The following is an 18,643-nucleotide window of genomic DNA, read 5'->3' as shown; positions in this document are numbered from 1 at the left end:
GTAACGGTCAAACACGCTCACACACCGTGGAGGGAGGAGGAGGAGAGGAGCGGAACAGGAAGTGTCGACCGGACCGATGACGTTTTGAACTGTGGGCTTCATGCTGTTTGTTAGAGAAGTAGCGCTGAGAGAGGACACTGAAACAATTCAGGTGTGGAGAAAAATGACAAAATCATGACTATGGTGAAATTTCTAAACAGCAAAAAGTATCGTTTAACTACTGTTGACTTTTTAACAGTTTAAATATATATATATATATGTTGGTAGGGTACAGTATGGATTACAGGGGTTATACTCTTTATGTTGTTGAAAACCTGCTTTCATCATTGCTGCGTCTTTTCACATGTACACACTTTATCAGTCAAAAACAACATACAGATTTTTTTAAATTTTTTTTACATTTATTCTCTTCAGATTTAACATAACCTTGACCAAATATCAAGTCTCAACCCCAAAGTGTAATTGTTCAGCCTGAGGGGAACAGCTTAACCCCAAATGGCAAGAGAGGTCATTTCTGAACAACGTTCTCCCCTCATGGAGGCCACTATGCTTGAACTCCCACCAAACAGCAGCACATGTGTGCATTTTATGTGAAACGTAGGCAACTGAGAAATTGTTTATGGATAAAACCAGGTATCATGTGTCTGCTTTAGATTACATGATGACTACTTGACAAGTTAAATTTTAAAATATCCGATATTGTTATGTAACTGTTGATCAGTACAAAATTCGAACAATTTAAACTGCATTGGTTGACGTTTTTCCCCCATTTTCTAACATTTTAAACATCAAGCAACTAATCTGTTGATTGGGATAATAATCGATAATTTAATTGATAGTGAAAATATTTCTTATTTGAAGCCTGACGCCAGAGACGGTATAGCAAACTCACATTCATGATGATATACATCAGACGTACTTCAGTGCTGTAAGGAGAGCTAAAGTATTCTGAACAATGTGGAATAGCTGCATTTTATTATTTGATACACAAATCATAACACTGCTTTGCTCATAATGTCTAAGTTTAATACCACATTCATTTTTAAGGATGCTCACCTCTAGAAGTGACTCCATGAACAGCTGACCTCTACAGTAGCTGCCCCTGGAATGTGTATTCATTCTCTTTATCAATCCACACTAACAAAGGAGGATAAGCTTTTTAAGTCAATATGGGCAAAGTACATATGATGGCGATAAGGATTCATTGCTATAAGGCCATCTGCGTTTCCTGTGAGTACTGAGTGACTTCTTGTGTATAAAAGACATCAGAAATCAAGGCAATATTGCTGAAATGACATTGACAACCAACAGTGGTGCTGTATATTCATGCATATGTAAAATGCTACAATCTACAAGAGCGATGAAGTGCTCTAATATCATAAATACATATGTTTTTATAATGCATGATGCAAATAAACAATATGTATTCATAGAGTATTATCCTATGTTCACGCTTGCCAGTTATACAAACACTTGAAACATAAACTGTGCTGGAATTTGCACTTAAACTGGTCTTCATTTCCCTCTCATTGTAAAGTGAACATGATTCACTGGTTCCATCTGATTTAGAGCAGCAAACATCTTCACAGAGATATTCACTTCACATCTACTGCCCAGCATCAAAAAGCTTCTTCCTGCCCTCCATACCAGACATGGCATCCACGTTCTTACGCCAGTCAGTCACTTCCTCTTTCTGTGGGGGGATAGCACAGAACATTTGAATCAGTTTACTGCAACTAAAACACAAGTACTTGAGATCATTTTGGGCTGGGGGAAGATGGGGATACATACAGTACTTCTTAACGTCAAATTGGTATAAGAATTCATTTGCTTCACTAAATATTAGTGACCCACACGCTATTGAACTGTGTCCTGAGGAGGATTTCACCAGTTCAGGTTTAACACGGTTTAATTTTAGGCAGAATCTGAACTTGTTTTAGTTAACATGCCAGAAATTTACATCATTTGTCATAAAAGTGTTCCCTATACTTGCTCGTACTGGTGACTCCCAAGTAAGAGTGAATTAAATTGAACTGACACCACTCACAGTGATATGTTAATACACCTGCTGCTCTTACCTTCTCTTCCTCTTTCTTCACAGTCTTGAGGTTGGCCTTGAAGTCCACAGATTCTTTGACCTTACAGCCCAGCAGAGCTCCCAGCATGGCGTCAGCTGACACCCTCACCCTCCTCAGGGCCGGTCTCTTCATCTTGCCTTTCAGCTCGAAGATCTTTTGAGACAGGTCCTGTATCTTTTTCCAACACAAATAACAAACCCATCCTTAACATTACCTTCCAATTTTAAATTACCAATGAATGCTGGGTGCATTTGTGTCCCATAAAGCTGCTTAAAATAAAAAAAAGGATAGAGCTCAGATGGTAATTTTCAAATATGACTTACCTCCCGGTCATTTTTTGTCACTTTAGCAGCAATATCATAGCGGTCTTCATCAACCACATCAATTTTCTGGTGTAGCTCTTTGCAAAGAGTCTGTGGACAGAAACCTTTAAAATATAAGACTCCTTGAAATGTGAACTGTAACTGGTCGCGGTCATTTCATAGAAACTCTGACATGGCGAGAAACAATATTAGGAGACAGTGAAACGTGTATGTGCAGATATTTGTTTATAAAATATACAGAAATATTAATCTATAAAAATACATGTGGCATGTTTTATTTGTATTATTCACATGTTGATTGAAGGGCTTTACTGTGAATAGATTTTATTGGAAGCATTTTTTTTAAAGGTCCCTTAAAACCTGCGCATAATCAGTCATTTCTGACAAACTGCGACATTGTTGTTGGAAAGAGACATTGCTATTGAAGTTTGCTGTTGAAGTCAATGCTTTGAGCACAGCGAGCTAAATTGCAGTCGCCTTGATTATGCAGCAGAAGTTTCAGTGACCGATCTCGAAAAACCTCTGTAAATAAACCAAAACTAGTTGCTGCGACCAGATATGACACGAAGTAGGTGGGAAAAAGTGGCGTTTGGGTGTTTAGACAGTTATGTGATTTTTATGTTGACTTTGTTTATTTGTCTGCCACAACCAAAAACCTGCTTTTGTAACTTAAAATACTTTCGTGATAAATGTACCTGTAGGTCCTGCAATGACAGGCCAGACATTTTGAGCCCTGGCACTTTCTCAGCAAGGGTCCTCTCTCGTTCATCTTTTCTCAATTGCTTTTCACTCTCCAGCATCGCCATGGCCTTCTTTATGAGTTTGGTCTGGCACACACACAGAATTACACCCCAGTCAAGCACATAATGTGTAGTTTACAGCAAACTAAAGAAAAATAGATTCCTGTGCAAGGTTTTTACGGCATTACCATCCAAGACTAACACACTGTGAGACATAAAATACCTTCAAGAAGAGTCTGCGAGATGCAGAAATTTTTGGCTTTGCTTTCTGAAAAAGATGACAGAGTACATGTCACTTAGATTTCTGCCAAATCATTTCAAATATATAAGACTATGCAACAAATTCAGTAATGTTAGTTCGATTCTGTAGGCTTTTATTTCGTGTTGAATAAAGTGACAGATGCAGTCTAAACACTGGCAAACCTTTTTGCCTTACTAACATTTAACTGAACAAACTCAAAGCCATGTTTTTTTTTTTTATCATATCATATTATCATAGTTTATTCTGATACTATTTCAAGTTTTTAAATCCTCTGTCTTGAAAATTTGAAATTCGTGGCACATATAATTCTGCTATTTGGATTATGAAGTCAGTCAGTTCCATAAAAAAAAAAATCAAGATATATGAGCAGAGTTAAAGTGCTGGAAACCTCCAAGAAAACTGCCAGAGTGCCTAGTTTTAAGTCCCATGGCAGACATCAAAATTTAAACTTTCAACTCACCTGAGGCCTATCCATTTAGGAAGGAAGTGTCCATAATGCAAGAAGATAGAGAAAAGATGCATTGTGTTACATTATTGAATCTCACATATTGAATGTGAATTTTGGTGTGATGAAACTTCATGAGTACTTACGCTTCAGACATGGTTTCAGTTCTGTGTTGTCCTTCTTAAATCTGTAAATAGAACAAACGAAAGAAAAAGAAAATGTGCACCAATCTCAACTCATTTACTGTGAACAGGATAAAACAAAAGAAACAAAACTAACCATCCGTTTTCATCAGATTTGTTTTGAAAGCTAATAGTATGCCGTTGGTTGTACAGTAGAAACATAGCAGAGGACACACACAATGTATGACATTGTTGAAAGGTCAAGACTGTGACTAAAACAATACTTTCTAAAACAAAGCCAAAAAAATATAATTATCTGACAAGTAAAACAGACACACATAAAGGAGGTCCGGTCTTGTAAAATTAAAAAACATGAATCAAATCTACACTGTTGTGTTCATAACTTCAACTTGGACGTCTGTTGAAGATTAGAGGAAACCAGCAGATCTCAAACCTGGAAAAAAGAATCTCCTTCTTGACTCGCATGTAGGGAGCGTAACATAAGTACTGTTTTAAAGGAACATTTTCAGCCCTGCTTTTTTTCAATACTTATGAATGCAGTTGAGACACAATTTCTACCAGGAATATTGTTATAAAAAGCCTTGATTTGCTCTATCATCTCTTCATGCTCTATTATTTCAAAATAAAGTCCTTACCTTACACAGAAAGTGACAAATACTCACAGGCGTCTTTTTCTGAGACGAGAAGGGATGAAAGAGGGCAGATATATAGATTCCAGCGCTCATGTGAGTGGCTTACTAAAATAGACCCCTGTCCTCGCCATTCTTGCACAGCGTCTCTCGTATCCCACATGGATGAGGTGTGAAAATTCTTACTCGGACTGTCCACCTTCTGATGCTTTCTTAGTGTCTCTGTCTCCTTGCTTATGAGGAGAGGGTGAAGTCTGAATGTTATACGTGTTTAATTACAGCTGGTCCCATATACAGTCCAAAGTGATTATTGGATTACACAATGGCGAAAAACAAAGGCAGAATTGTTGTCTTTTTAATGAGAGACTACTGCTGCAGAGTCCATAAACCAAATATAAATATAACATACTGCCTCTGCAATAGCTTCAACAAAGACATCATACTATTTAATTTTTATATTTAATAACCAATGCATTTTGAATGCGTGGCCAATTACATGGCATTTTATCACAATAGATTACACATTAGTAGTTGCTTATTTAGGAGTAACAATGGTGACAATATTTGTCCACAGTCAACATAAGACACTGAGGTAGCTCACAGCTTTGTGATGATTGGAAATAATTATGCTGCCATCATAAGGCTGCAGAAGAGAACTGCTGCAAACAGTTCTTACGCCAGTCAGTAACCTCGTTCTTCTGTTGCTGACAGAACATGTCATGGACAAACAGCCCAGATAAAACAGATAATTTGAATAAAAGTAGCCGTTACTCCTTTTCTTTACCTTTTCTTCCTCCCTCTTCACTGTTTTGAGGTGGGGCTTGAAGTCGAAGGACTCCTTGTGTTTGGAGGCCAGCAGGACGCTCAGCATGGCGTCAGCTGACATCTTCACTCTCTTTAGGTTAGGCTTCTTGAATTTACTCTGAATCTCAGTGATCTTTATATTCATGTGTTAAATCTGTCCGGGGATCATCTTATAGAAAGGATTGTTGTTGTCATTCAGCCAGTGTTTTAGCCTCACAGCTATTCACGTATTAACAAACACAATGAAGAGGGAAGCTTGCAGGTTTCTTAAATTCCTCCTTCACAAGTTCACGTGTCCACTTCAAAATTAATTTATGAACATTGGGATTTACAAATTTGAATACTTGTAATTATTCTTAGAATTTTTTGAGTAATTTAAATAAAATAAAAACTTTATTCGATTTTTCTGAAAACAAATCTTGCGATTTTGCTCAGCAGCTTCACTCAGATCATTAGAAAAGTAATTAAAGGTTTTGAAAAAGCTTGTAAGAGTGCCTTGAGTTAAGATTTGTTTTTTTTAAGTAGTTGCACAGATTTTGCTTTTGATAATGGTCTACAGTCTGCAGTACTTCATAGATATTTTAAATTCCTCTAAAGTTTGCAGTTGTGAGAGAAATTTAGGAATACAAGACCACTTTACACAACATGTTTTTTAACATATAAGCAGATTTGTATTTTTATTCAGTCAGTCAATCAGTGATTAGGAAGTACTATCTGTTTTGTTGGCAGTGAACCTCATGATTGTGTCACACCCCATTTTTTGATATATTGATCCAATTTATTATTGGGCTAACATTGTTATAGAATATAAATGTCACTGTCAGAGATTGTGTGTTTCATTATATCAGTGCAATAATTATATGGCTTAAAAAAAAAAGCTGTCGATAATTTATGGCAGTGACGTATCTTGGTTGAAGCATGTTGAATAATGGGATGTTTGACTCATATTTAAAATGCCATGGGTTTCAGTGTGGCACTTCCTGTGCTCACAGACAAATTGCAGATTTTCCAATTTGCTCCCAGCTTTCTGTTGATGTTGTAAAACACAATTGTGAACCGTGTTGAGTTCCAAAATGTTTGCAGGTACTGTTTGGTGCTATGGCAAAGTCAGCGAGTGTATTTTCAAAGCAGCTATAACTGAAATTTTACAATATCACATGACAATATAAAGAAATGTGACAAATCTCTTGTCTCTTGTAGTTTTGAACCTACAGAAAATTATGAATTGAATCTGTTGCACCCTTTCAGAACATTATTAATGAGAGAGCTCTAAAGTGTGAAACATTTAGCAGCTAAAGAGTAAAACATATTTCCCTCAGGAGGTAACTGTAGACTGAACTTTAAAACTGAACTATAGTAGAGTGAATATTGGACTTATTGTTTTTTATTATATTATACTGGGCCGCCCCCTTGAGGCCAGAAAATGAGTCACGGCAGGTTTAAAGGAGAACAGCAGTGATCGCAGTGCTGCCACAGGAGACCAGTATTTATTCATTTGTTTGTTCCCGGTTAACCTTGTCTTCATAAAGACATTGGATGCAGTAACCTGAAAACATTTCCGCTCATACATCTTTTTCTGGCTATTCCTTGTTGAGCAGCTCACCTCCTGGTTGTTTTTGTAAACTTTTAGGCCAATATGTTTACAACATCAATCTTGTGGTGCAAGTCTTTGCGTAGGTCTTGTATATAACAAAAAGACACCCTCTTGTGGTATTGGAATATTACATTAATTTAAATAGAAAGAGGTTGTGCATTGTGAGAGAAAAATATTCTTAAAAATATCATAATTGAATGGTTACTGGGCGGCACAGTGGTGCAGTGGTTAGCAGTGTTGCCTCACAGCGAAAAGGTTTCGGGTTTGAATCTGGGCATCCATATGCAGAGCTCATATAAACTGTATATTTCTTAATCTTTCTGTGCGGAGTATGCATGTTCTCCCTGTGCCTGCGTGGGTTCTTTCCAGTACTCCGGCTTCCTCCCACCATCCAAAAATATGCATCTCAACTTAATTGGTGATTCTACAAATTGCCCTTAGGTGTGAATGAAAGCGAGAATGGGCTTTGTTGTTTCTGTCTGTCTCTATGTGTTGGCCCTGTGATAGACTGGCGACCCGTCCAGGGTGTACTTCACCCAAAGTGAGCTGGCTCCAGCCCCCCCCCCCCCCCCCCCGCGACCCTGTTTAGGATAAAGTGGGTACATAGGATGGATGGAGAATTAAATGGAAAAACCTGCAACTCTTGCGAAGACAGACCAGACTGATTTAGAGGAGGGACTCTCTCTGCCAGAGCAGCTTCTCTATCCTTCATCTCTCTGCCTGCAGCATCTGAGTAGCGACTGGCAGCAGTCTAATCTGAGGGAGAAAAACAAATAAGTAGATGAAAGGGACATTTTTTCAAATTTGGTTAGCCTCTCTTGACCAATTAGACCACAAAAACACCAGAATTCTTAATCATGTTACATGATAAGATCTGACTATGAGAATGATAAACACTTTAAGAAGATATTTAAACATACTTCATATGCAAAGATCATACAAACTGTATATTTACTGCAACTCTCAGCACACATAACATCCTTTTCTGATGTTATTGGATACTGTTCACACTGTATGCTGTTTCCTTACAAATGACCTTGTTGCCCAACTTTGAAATCTAACATTTACTTTTTTGTACAAGAGTAGGCTTATACAAAGTTGTACACACAAGTTAAATTCTTTAAAATGAAAAAATTGTATAATATCTGAAATGATATAAAACAAAACGTATAATTTACTCATAGTTTTACAGATGATATACAATATGTTTTTTTAAAGAATACAAAATTAAGCCAGTAATGTCAAGACTTACGCATCAGCCATGATTGTCTTTGATTCCCACAATAGAATTGGAAAAGTAAAAGAAAATTAAAATGTGAAACTTGGAAATTTGAATCATCAGGTACTTGATGCAACATGATAAATTCTCTGCACCTTTAACACCTGTTCAGTTGAGCTGTATCCTGTAGATTGATCATCTCTTTGACTTTCTCTGTCAAAGTATTTCGCCCAGTCCAAACATTCATTGGCCCATTAAAGCTGGGTTCACAAAGTTATTTATTATACCCTCCCATAAATGTCTCCCTGTGGTGCAATGCCAAGGAGGTTAAATGTTAGTTGTTCTGTCGTTATTCACATTTTGCATTCATCATGTTGCATTTTGCCTACTTTCTTAGGTAATCAAAGAAAGATGTAGATATATTTTTATTTATATATTGTTCTTCTCATTCATGCAGAATCCAATTAAAATAGCAAAAATAATGACTGGTTATTTCAAATTCAAATAACACAAAAATACTCTAAGCCCAATTATTTAAAGGCACTTGGTTTATGTCATATGTTAAGTTTCAGAGAGCTTAGGCTGTGCATGTGTTAAAATAACTGCTGAGATTTTCTGCATAGGTGACAAAAAAGGTGAATGACCAGATAATCCACAGGCATGTAAGTTGACAATGTTCAACTTGTTGTCAATGTTAATCAATAACAATATCCCAGCCAACCAACAAAGGTCAAGACACGACTCTGAAGTAGAGATAGTAATATCAACTGTTAGTAGTTGTTTTAACACACTAAAGTACATTAAGTCATTCACAGAATTTAGCATCACCATAAACATCATACCAAATATATATAAGTATGAAAATCTGTACCTAGTTGAATCCAGAGCTCTTTGAGACGCAGGTCAAATCTGAAGAAAGGTGTGTGTGGGGGAGACACCATCGACTTTCTGAGAGACGATGGAGAAAAAAATCAATCAGATTTATAGTGTCGGTGCTAAATGTGAATCGCTCACTAAAATAGAGCTTTGCCTGTGCTACTGCTACTCTCGGCCCACCACACAGTGACATTTACTGGTGAACATAGCAGCCCACAATATTCAAAGAGGAAAGGAGGTAATAAAAGTTCACACGTGGGCTCAGACATTTGGGTATCTTACAAGGTTTCTGCAGCACCTGTTAGTGGAAGTGACAGTGAGCGTTTAAAGAGGTGACTAGCCTCATGCTTGGTCAGTGTCACACATTCACATTTGAACCAGGGTCGGCTTGTTAAAGTTTGGATCAAGTTGTTTAGGAGTGAAACAGAAGGAAGAGATCAACACAGAGTGTCAGGATTCACTTGTTCTGCGTCTTTATTAATAGAACAAACAGCACAGTTTAACCCTCCTGTTGTCCTTGGGTCAAAATGACCCGCAGCTGTGTTCAACCAAGTTCTATTTTATTTTCATATTTTTTGGGGATCATTGGTGACAAGGAGGCTGTGAGGGTTTCTTTAAAGAATGATGACCAATGATCCCAAAAAATATAAAAATATAGAAATAAAATGGAACTTGGTTGAACACAGCTGCGGGTCATTTTGACCTGAGGACAACAGGAGGGTTAAGTGTGAGCTGGACAAGTTGTCCATCTATAGGCATCAAATAGTGTCACCAGCTGAGACTGATGGATTTTATCCCCATTCCCATGTATGCATACCTAGCAGCCACAACTGCAGGTCTTACTAATAAAAAAAATACTGTCATTGCCTTGTTCATGTTTCAACACCTCATTACAAAAAGCTAGAAGCAGCTTAATATTCAGTACACACCCTCCATCTGCCATGCTGTACATTCATCACTATTCTGCTATATCTGTGTGATGACAGACCATTGTTGCCTGATAACACATTACAAGACCACCTTGGAGGTAAGAACAAAGCCAAAGGTTAGTCCGGTTTTTATTTAGGCGAGTAGAGGAACACGGACAGGTGTTCATGGGAGTGTGATGGTTTGTAAACTGAGCCAGCCAGACTTCAATCTGCGTCAATGTTGCAACAGGGAGTCAAATGTTCAGTCAAACAACTGCGACTCATGCCCTCACATAAGGATGGGTAGATGGATCAATAATTAAACTAGAATAGTGACCTTAGGTCAAATGTTATTTTTAGATTACTCTTAACATATGCTTTAAAGGACCGCAGTGATTTGGTGTTAGAATAAAGTTAGGAACCTCTCAGGAAGAGAATTGTCAAAACTGATGTGTAAGATGTAGTCATGTCCAGACTTTTAGTTGAAAATAAAAAAAGAATTGGAAATATAATGAAGCTCCAAGAACTCTTGATCCTACATATCCCATAATGCCATCAATTGGATTTTTACCTTACACCTTCACTCCCTGGAAGACCAGCCGACAATTTCTCACCTTATTCTGTTCCAATGCAGGAAGTAATGTGGCCTAAATGTAGCAAGGTGGAAACTAAGGGTGTGGAAGTCGGGCTGGTATGAACATGTGCGTCAGAGTCTTCAGCATCAGACCGGAGTTTCTTTCCCGTCACAGACACACACATAACAGCTACATTCCTAACCTGATGTTTAGTTGCCTGAGCTCAAACATTCGTTCATTTGCAATGATCACTATCTTTTCCCAAACATTAGCCACACCCTGGTTTTCATAAACAGTTATTGTGAAAAGTGAGGATTAAAAATATGGTCATTTTTCTCAGAGTTGATGAATCTCTCAGTATCACAGCAGACTTTAGTCCAGGTGTTTCCAATACATACTCAACCAGCTCACAAACTCCTGGTGGAGTATGCGTTTGTTGAGTATCAATTTGCTCTGTGAATAAATGTTACTAAACATGAGTAAATCTCGGACACTTTTATTTTGTCAAAGTAGCTCTCAGAGGAAAGAAGGTTGGGGTCCCTGTCACTTTATAAATAGTCCTCCCAGTGCAGTTATTTCAACTTTATGTACTGAATCAGTTGAGATTTCCTTTGATATGCTTTGTGTATGATCTACCACATTAAATGCACTGTCAAGAGTTAATAAAGAGAGTTGTTCTAGTTCTGCTTGTTTTGCCTGTTACAAATCTAAAGCTAATCCATTTATTATCATAGCATCATTTTACAATGAAATAATTTAAGTCACTGCCTAAATGTTGCTATAACAATGACTCTTGTTGCTCTGCTGCTCCCTCATTGCTTTGAGTGAGAAGTTTGTTGTAGCCCTCACCCTTCATATTTCATTGTTCATGTAACATACAAATGTTACATCTGCTTTGATTTTTTTTTTTTTTTTTTAAAGATGATGTGATAAGTTTGTTCTCAGCTTTGGTTATTGTGGCAGAGGTTGGAACTACAAGGCTATTTTTGTGATCCCACTCTAATGTCACGAAGCTACTCAGATCATAAAGTGAATATGTAAAATGGAAAGCGCTGCATCAGGTTTCTGTGTTGATCAGATCAGTTTTTATTATGATGTTCTTGTCCAGACATTTCAAGATCAAGAAACACAGTCAATTTAGATTTTTTTTTTCTTTCTTTCTTTGGTGAAATATAGACAGTTCAAAATTTAGTTTTACAAGTGACAAAACTATAAAACCACGACACAGTGCAACTCATCTTCATGCAACATATACAATTACATTCCTTGAGATCTGCATATTTTTGCATATCGCATGTGAAGTCTATACACACGCTCACACTCCTCAAACACACACAGTGTCCTTGCAAATTCACTAATATTTTCCCCTCTACTCTATAGTCCCCTGTAAAACAGCATTTGTACTTAAAGTGTCCAGAATTATGAATCTATTGTCCGGCATCAAACAGCTTCTTCCTCCCCTCCATACCAGACATGGCCTCCACGTTCTTACGCCAGTCAGTCACTTCCTCTTTCTGTTCATGGGAAGAAAATAATTGTTAGTGATACTGTGTTTTTACAAAAGAACGAGCATTACTACAGCGTCTTGGCAAACTAAATCAAATCCAAGTTAAAATGAAGGAGTCAAGCCAGACTAAAATGATTTAAGCCAACTCGAACCCAAAATACATCACCCTGCTGTTCTCGTTGCTGCTCTTACCTTCTCTTCCTCTTTCTTCACAGTCTTGAGGTTGGCCTTGAAGTCCACCGACTCTTTGACCTTACAGCCCAGCAGAGCTCCCAGCATGGCGTCAGCTGAGATCTTCACCCTCTTGAGGGCAGGTCGCTTCATCTTGCCCTTCAGCTCGAAGACCTTCAGAGACAGATTTTCAATCTGCAGGAAACAAAAATGTAAGTACAATGTAGGCAGATATGCACCACCAGTTTAGAAATGTCCCATTCAATCAAATAAAAATAGTTTTAAAAATGATGAAAACTGCACAAAGTGAGGCTGTTAACATTAAATAAATATAAAAGTCAAAAACAAAAGAAATTTCCTCCATTGCTGCTGCTGGTTTTGTTTTCATTAAGATCAGTTTGTGATCATGAATTAAATAACACATCCATAAAGTGAAGACAAAATTAAATCGACATGTACATCGAAGAATATGATGAATGCACACCTCCTTGTTGTTTTTGACCACCTTGGCTTCAATGTCGTAGCGTTCTTCATCTACCACCTCAATCTTTTGCTGCAGTTCTTTGCACAGTGCCTGCAGGTAGAAAGAGAATAGTGTCAACTTTATTGAACAAAGTTATGAGAGCCATGCAATCCTCTGGCTTATTGCACAGTTGCATATGTCAACTATCTTTCTGTATCGTGGTGCACCACTCACTTACTTATGAAACATCACACAAGAGAAACCAATGTGGTGTCTTCTATTGTTACTGTGTGTAGATTTTACACCCATTATTAGTGTTTACTTGCTATCTATTGAAATGTGAATTAATTACATTTCTATGAGTTTTTTTTTAATGATTTGAAGGTTGCTCTAAATAGTTACATGACCAAGTTATAAACTACAGATAGATATATAGATCTTCAACTGCATATAAACACATTTATATATATCAGAGGGAGACTTATGTGTGGAGCATCTCAAACATGTTTTCTCCCTGAGGAGTCACTGATGCAGTGACACGTACCTGAAGGTCCTGCAATGGCATACCAGACAGCTGAAGTGGAGGGACTCTCTCACTTAAAGTAGCTTTTCTCTCCGCCTTCTTATCCTCCGTCTCCTTCTCCAACATCATAGCTGCCATTTTAAGCAGCTTGGTCTAAATTCAATTTCAAAGTTTGAAGGATGGAATATTGTCATAAAATATTATATGCAATGAATTAATATCAGTTGTAGTAAAGACAAAGAACATAGTACCTTAAGAGCCAGTCTGCGAGATGCAGTGATCTTTGATTTTTTCTGTGGTAGACAAAAAATGAATGTAGCAACAGTTACAACAGAGCACTACATATTGAAGTGAAGACTTTATCATTTTAAGTAAGCTTTACTAATTATATAAAGCACTTACCGGTCTGTGGTGGATATCACAATGCAGAGAAGAAATGGAAAAAAGATAAGAATTATTGTCGACATGTTCAAGAGCTGAAGAATTACTTTGAGCTTAGAAATATTGATTTATACATATATATATATATATTTTTTTTTTTAATCATCACTTACGCCTCAGACATGGTTGGTTTTTGTCTGCAAAAAAGTTCAAAAAAATGTATCCTGAAGTCAGAAAATGCTTTTTTTTTTAGAAAAGGTTGGCTGCAGTAACATTAGTAGCAGTGTATATATGCATACAGTCTTGTAAGAGATATTACAAACACTCATCACATATCATCTTCATAAACAAGCATATACTGTTTCTACTACTGCACAAACTGTTTATTCACTTCTTTTTGACCGAGCCAAGACCGAGTCATCCAGACCTCAGTATGGTAACATACCAACATTAAGCCTTTAAATTAGCAACACTGCACGTGTGAGTGCTGCGGATAGTTTGAGTGATGTTCCTGCTTTTAATCCCAATTGACCTCAGTCTCTTTTCAAGGAAGCCAGATCAGAAGCAAAATCAGAATTAGTTATTGCCAAATGAGTTAAAATAAAATATGACAAAACTTCAAATTATTGAAACTAAAAACTATTCCTGGCAGCATTTATTATAGTAACTGAAATTATAAATAGTTACTACTCTGTAAAGTAAATGGCTGAAGTGCAAATTACAATCTTTGAATATGGATCAAATGTATGGCAGAAAATGTCTTATTAAAGTCCAACTTTTCAAAAATATTACATTTTATAAACTGTAAATTTGCTTTTATGTTTTCTATTGGTTCTTCATGTGTCACAATATATTAAGGCACCTGCTTCTAATTAAGTTATCTTACATAAATGCTGCAGATGAAAAGGGTGCATAGGGTATGCTGAAGCCACACGATCATTACTCAGACAGACACATACCTTTTTTTAATCTGTGCAGAAAGCCCAGTCGATGTGATCAGTCTCTGTCTTTAAATGACTACAAGAAAACTCAAGTCAAATGTAATGGTTCCTATTGCCTTCTGTGAGTGGTCAACTAAAATAGCCTCCTCTATCCTGGCAGCCAGTGTGCTGTATTTCACTACACTTCTACATGAAATCCCTAACACCAGATTTACTCTCATCACTGAGTCATTATCATCTCTTTAATCTGATACATCATGCTTATCAGTGGTATTAGAATAGGCTAGATTAAGATTAAAGATTGAATCAGGAGATCTACTAAAAAAATCCATGACAAAGGCAATTCGAACAAATGGTCAGTTTTTAATCAGCGTCACTTGTTACAGATAGTGAGACAGCGCCATCATCTGTGTAATACAAATACTGCACTTTGAAACAAAATCATGCTTTAATTCATCAAAACCTCAATATGCAAAGAGTTCAGTATATATAATATTGAATTGATGGCATATGAATTGATACAGTGGTATTATTTTACACAGGCTGACATTAAATAATAATACATTATTTTTAAACCCGTTTTATTTTATCATGACATGGAAACCTTCTCGAATCTTGACAATATTTCTGAAATATGATGAACTAAGGGATTTAATGAAAATGAAAAAAAAACAACTTAGATTTGAGCATACTAAAGGTTGACTTTAGGAAGATGACGTGTTGCTAACATAACCTTATTTAAGATGAGCCACCTTCTTATTGTCCGGCATTAAACATCTTCTTCCTGCCGTCCATGCCAGACATGGCCTCCACGTTCTTACGCCAGTCCGTCACTTCTTCCCTCTGAGGAAAAAAACCCAAAAGATGCAGTAGATTATAAACTACTTTTTCATTTTGTTTTTTATTTGTGAAGATTTGCCAGTTTTACCTTTTCATCATCTTTCTTCACTGTCTTCAGTTTGGCCTTGAAATCAGCCTTCATGAGTTTGGAGGTGTCGCTATATGCACCCAGCACGTCATCTGTCGTTTTCTTCACCCTCTTCAAACTGGGCCTCTTTACACCCTTCAGTTCAATGATCTTGTGATTCAGCGACTGGATCTGTGCAACAAACATCACCGTTGAACAAAATCTATAACATCCCATGAGGTCAGTATATTATGAAGTTTACTTTTGACATCAATCCCTGGTTCAAATTTTCTGTACCTCTTTCTCATTTTTGCAGACTTTAACCTCCATATCGTAACGTGATTCATCCGCAACTTCAATCTTAGAATTTAATTCTTTGCAAAGTTCCTGGAAAGAACACAAAGAAAAGCAGTCAAAATTATGTCAAATATAAATAATCAGTGAATTAGCATGGTTTGCTGCGTCAGTACCTGGAGCTCCTGGGCTGACAGACCTGACAGTTTCAGCGGAGGGAAGCACTCCTTCACGACTCGTTCTTTCTCATGTTTTAACTCTTCGCTTTCAGCCACCAGCATAGAAGCTGCCTTCTTTAGAAGTTTGGACTGAAAGATAGTAATGTCTCAATGAAGCCCTGATAAATACCAAACCAGTGCTCAGTCACCTATTATCTAAATACTGTTCACATAGACCTACCTTCAGAAGCAGTCGGCGGGTAGCTGAATATTTTGGTTTTCTCTTTGACAAAGAATATTTAAACACAAATGTAGATATTAATATAAGTTTTCAATGTCACATGAAATGTATTAAAAATGATGAATAAGGAAATCATTTTGACTCACCGGTCTTTATCATCGTATTAAATGAAAAGTAGACCAAAAAACAATGTTTTTCTATTAATGATGGTGATAATAATAAACACAAAAACAAAGTGGAACCGTCAAATGTACATAAGTAAGTATTCTCTACTGTGTGGTTTCCATCTTTCCTTTTCTGTTTATTTTTGTATTATTTAAAATAGTGTCCTGAATTGTGTTTACTTAAAGAGGCATTAATACTCACCCTTCAGACATGGCTGCAGCTTTTAGTACCTTTGGAACACGAAGAAAGAGAAAAGCACAGGATTTTTTGTTTGGACTGATGGTCAAATAAAATAAGCAATTTGAATACATTATCCTGGGCATAAAGAAGTTAGAATGGAACATTTTATAGACAGATCAATCAGTCAATAAATTGAGAAAATAATCCGCAAACTAATCGATAATGAAAATAAGCATTAGTTGCATCCCTAGTATTTTCTGTAATTAGTATGATTGGTGAATCTAAATAGTTCATTGTGAAACAGATATAGTCTAATTGTCTTCAGGGGTTTTCAGATATATTTAATTTTCTTCCAGAAACAGATAATTATTCTGTTGTTTTAACATGGTTGATGTGAAGCCTGTTGCTCAGCTATATTTGGCCACATTGCCTCGATGCTTTACTGTGTCCATCAGCTGCTGTGGCCATGATACTGCCAGGGAAAGCCAAACCGCATCAAGGTTTGGCAGCTAGAAGAGGAACAATACCAAACCTGTCGAGACTCAGATTTATTTTAAAAAAAACACAGCTCTCACTCCAAATTCATTAGGATTTATATTGATGCTATTTATGCCTCCGCAGTGTTGACAGACATGGCTGGGAGAAACACAAATGTTTTTTTTGGGTTGTCCGTCTATAAATCCAATTCTCCTGAACGTTAAGGTCTGAATTTCTTCAAATTTGGCACAAACGTACACTTGGACTGAAGGATGATCTGTTTAGCTCTTGAAGGTCAAAGGTCAGTGTGACCTCAAAAAATACATTTGTGGCTGGACACTAATTGTGACAACATTTCTAAATTGTCTAGTAGTATAAAATGATGAAGCGATGACATTTTATATTCAAAAGGACTTTATAATGTTCTACAAAAACACTTTTTTGTCCATTATTCAACACAATAAGTGACCATATTTCATATTTGGTCAGATACTGAGATGGAGACATTAATTTTGGTATCCACCTTGAAACTGTGGTGATTTTAATGATCTTCTGTGCTGTCTGGTGAAAGATGTATGTGAAACACCCATATTTTTATTTCAGATTTTTTTCGTTTTCAAGTTTATCTGTTACCCACATAAAATGTTCCAGGTTAGCTTGCTGTTCTGAAAATCAACAGGACTTAAAGTATATTATATTTGTCTCCTCATTTGTCTCTGTTGTAATAGTTTTAAAACTATATTACTTAATGTATTTAATGAATTTAACCATGGTAGTACACATTAATAAACAGATTAGAGTGTTAGAGCTAAATGAAAACATGTCAGTGCTTCTGACTCAACACAATAATTCATTTCATTATTTGAATTAAGCCAGCCTGACAGAGGGCAAACGTTGAGGTAAACTAGCAAAGCAGTAGACAATTTTAAGAAGGCTGCAGCCTTGCCCCTGCACCCTGTAGGTTGCCACTTTATATGAGCAAACCATCATCACTTATCACATCAGCTTTTTAACCACATCGATGGGTCAAGCGTACTGTTACCAGCGCAAATTTTTGGTCGGGAAGTTTAATCCTCAGGTTACATTTCCTCACTTAGATCTTTAAGAAGCTTGAAGTGTCGAAGAAGTCAAAGCAGGACTGCCACGTTCAGAAAGTTGCTTTAAGACCTTGACAAAAGTAGCTACATAGCTTGGATTCCCTCCCTTAAATACCAGCTGTAGTATCTGTATCAGGGACATGCAGGTATGCAGTCTTCACTGCTCCCTACATTAAAGCCCAATTTGACTTGACCGAGTCAAATATCTGGCTATAAAGACAGGTACTTGGATACCTGGGCGGTTGACAAAGTAGGAGAGAAGATCTCTTCATCTTACAATGTAAGGATAAAGAGTCCTATTGAATCTGATTGACTGACATTTTCCTCTGATAAATACCAAGTTGATTATTGTATGAAACTTACCTTGAAGTTGAGAGGAAGTCAGACAGGGCAGCAGTGAGTGAGGAAAAGGAAACACACTTTACGGCTGTTAGAGAAAGATCTGTATTCAAAGTATCAGGTGACTGGCTCACTAAAATAGACCCATGTCCACCTGACAATTGCTGCAACATAATGCAAAATCCTTTTCTGATTCGCCCTCA

At 37.0% G+C, this 18,643-nt stretch overlaps 3 protein-coding genes across 3 annotated transcripts; all 3 read right to left on the bottom strand.

Annotated features, from left to right (window-relative positions):
- Positions 1–272: 272 nt before the first annotated feature.
- On the bottom strand, positions 273–3,407 carry LOC138619037 (troponin I, slow skeletal muscle-like). The gene is made up of 5 exons (XM_069695210.1): positions 3,365–3,407; positions 3,097–3,228; positions 2,402–2,491; positions 2,079–2,252; positions 273–1,693 (listed from the first exon to the last, which is right to left on the bottom strand). The coding sequence occupies exons 2-5, from the start codon at positions 3,205–3,207 to the stop codon at positions 1,607–1,609; spliced, it is 462 nt and encodes a 153-aa protein (XP_069551311.1). The 5' UTR covers positions 3,208–3,228; positions 3,365–3,407; the 3' UTR covers positions 273–1,606.
- Positions 3,408–11,670: 8,263 nt separating this feature from the next.
- On the bottom strand, positions 11,671–13,840 carry LOC138619031 (troponin I, slow skeletal muscle-like). Its single transcript, XM_069695196.1, has 6 exons — positions 13,811–13,840; positions 13,512–13,553; positions 13,282–13,413; positions 12,759–12,848; positions 12,296–12,469; positions 11,671–12,110 (listed from the first exon to the last, which is right to left on the bottom strand). Exons 3-6 carry the CDS (start codon positions 13,396–13,398, stop codon positions 12,024–12,026), a joined length of 468 nt encoding a protein of 155 aa, XP_069551297.1. The 5' UTR covers positions 13,399–13,413; positions 13,512–13,553; positions 13,811–13,840; the 3' UTR covers positions 11,671–12,023.
- Positions 13,841–14,933: 1,093 nt separating this feature from the next.
- Positions 14,934–18,609, bottom strand: LOC138619032 (troponin I, slow skeletal muscle-like). The gene is made up of 7 exons (XM_069695197.1): positions 18,465–18,609; positions 16,545–16,577; positions 16,183–16,224; positions 15,960–16,091; positions 15,787–15,876; positions 15,511–15,681; positions 14,934–15,425 (listed from the first exon to the last, which is right to left on the bottom strand). Exons 4-7 carry the CDS (start codon positions 16,062–16,064, stop codon positions 15,339–15,341), a joined length of 453 nt encoding a protein of 150 aa, XP_069551298.1. The 5' UTR covers positions 16,065–16,091; positions 16,183–16,224; positions 16,545–16,577; positions 18,465–18,609; the 3' UTR covers positions 14,934–15,338.
- Between the last annotated feature and the right edge of the window lie 34 nt (positions 18,610–18,643).

Source organism: Brachyistius frenatus, unplaced genomic scaffold (assembly GCF_029030835.1).
Source record: "Brachyistius frenatus isolate BFR_SWC_R1_liver_20210118 unplaced genomic scaffold, ASM2903083v1 Contig_19, whole genome shotgun sequence".
Taxonomy (NCBI): Eukaryota; Metazoa; Chordata; class Actinopteri; family Embiotocidae; genus Brachyistius; species Brachyistius frenatus.
The sequence above is the reverse complement of the archived record's forward strand: the minus strand, read 5'-3'. Positions and strand labels throughout refer to the sequence as shown.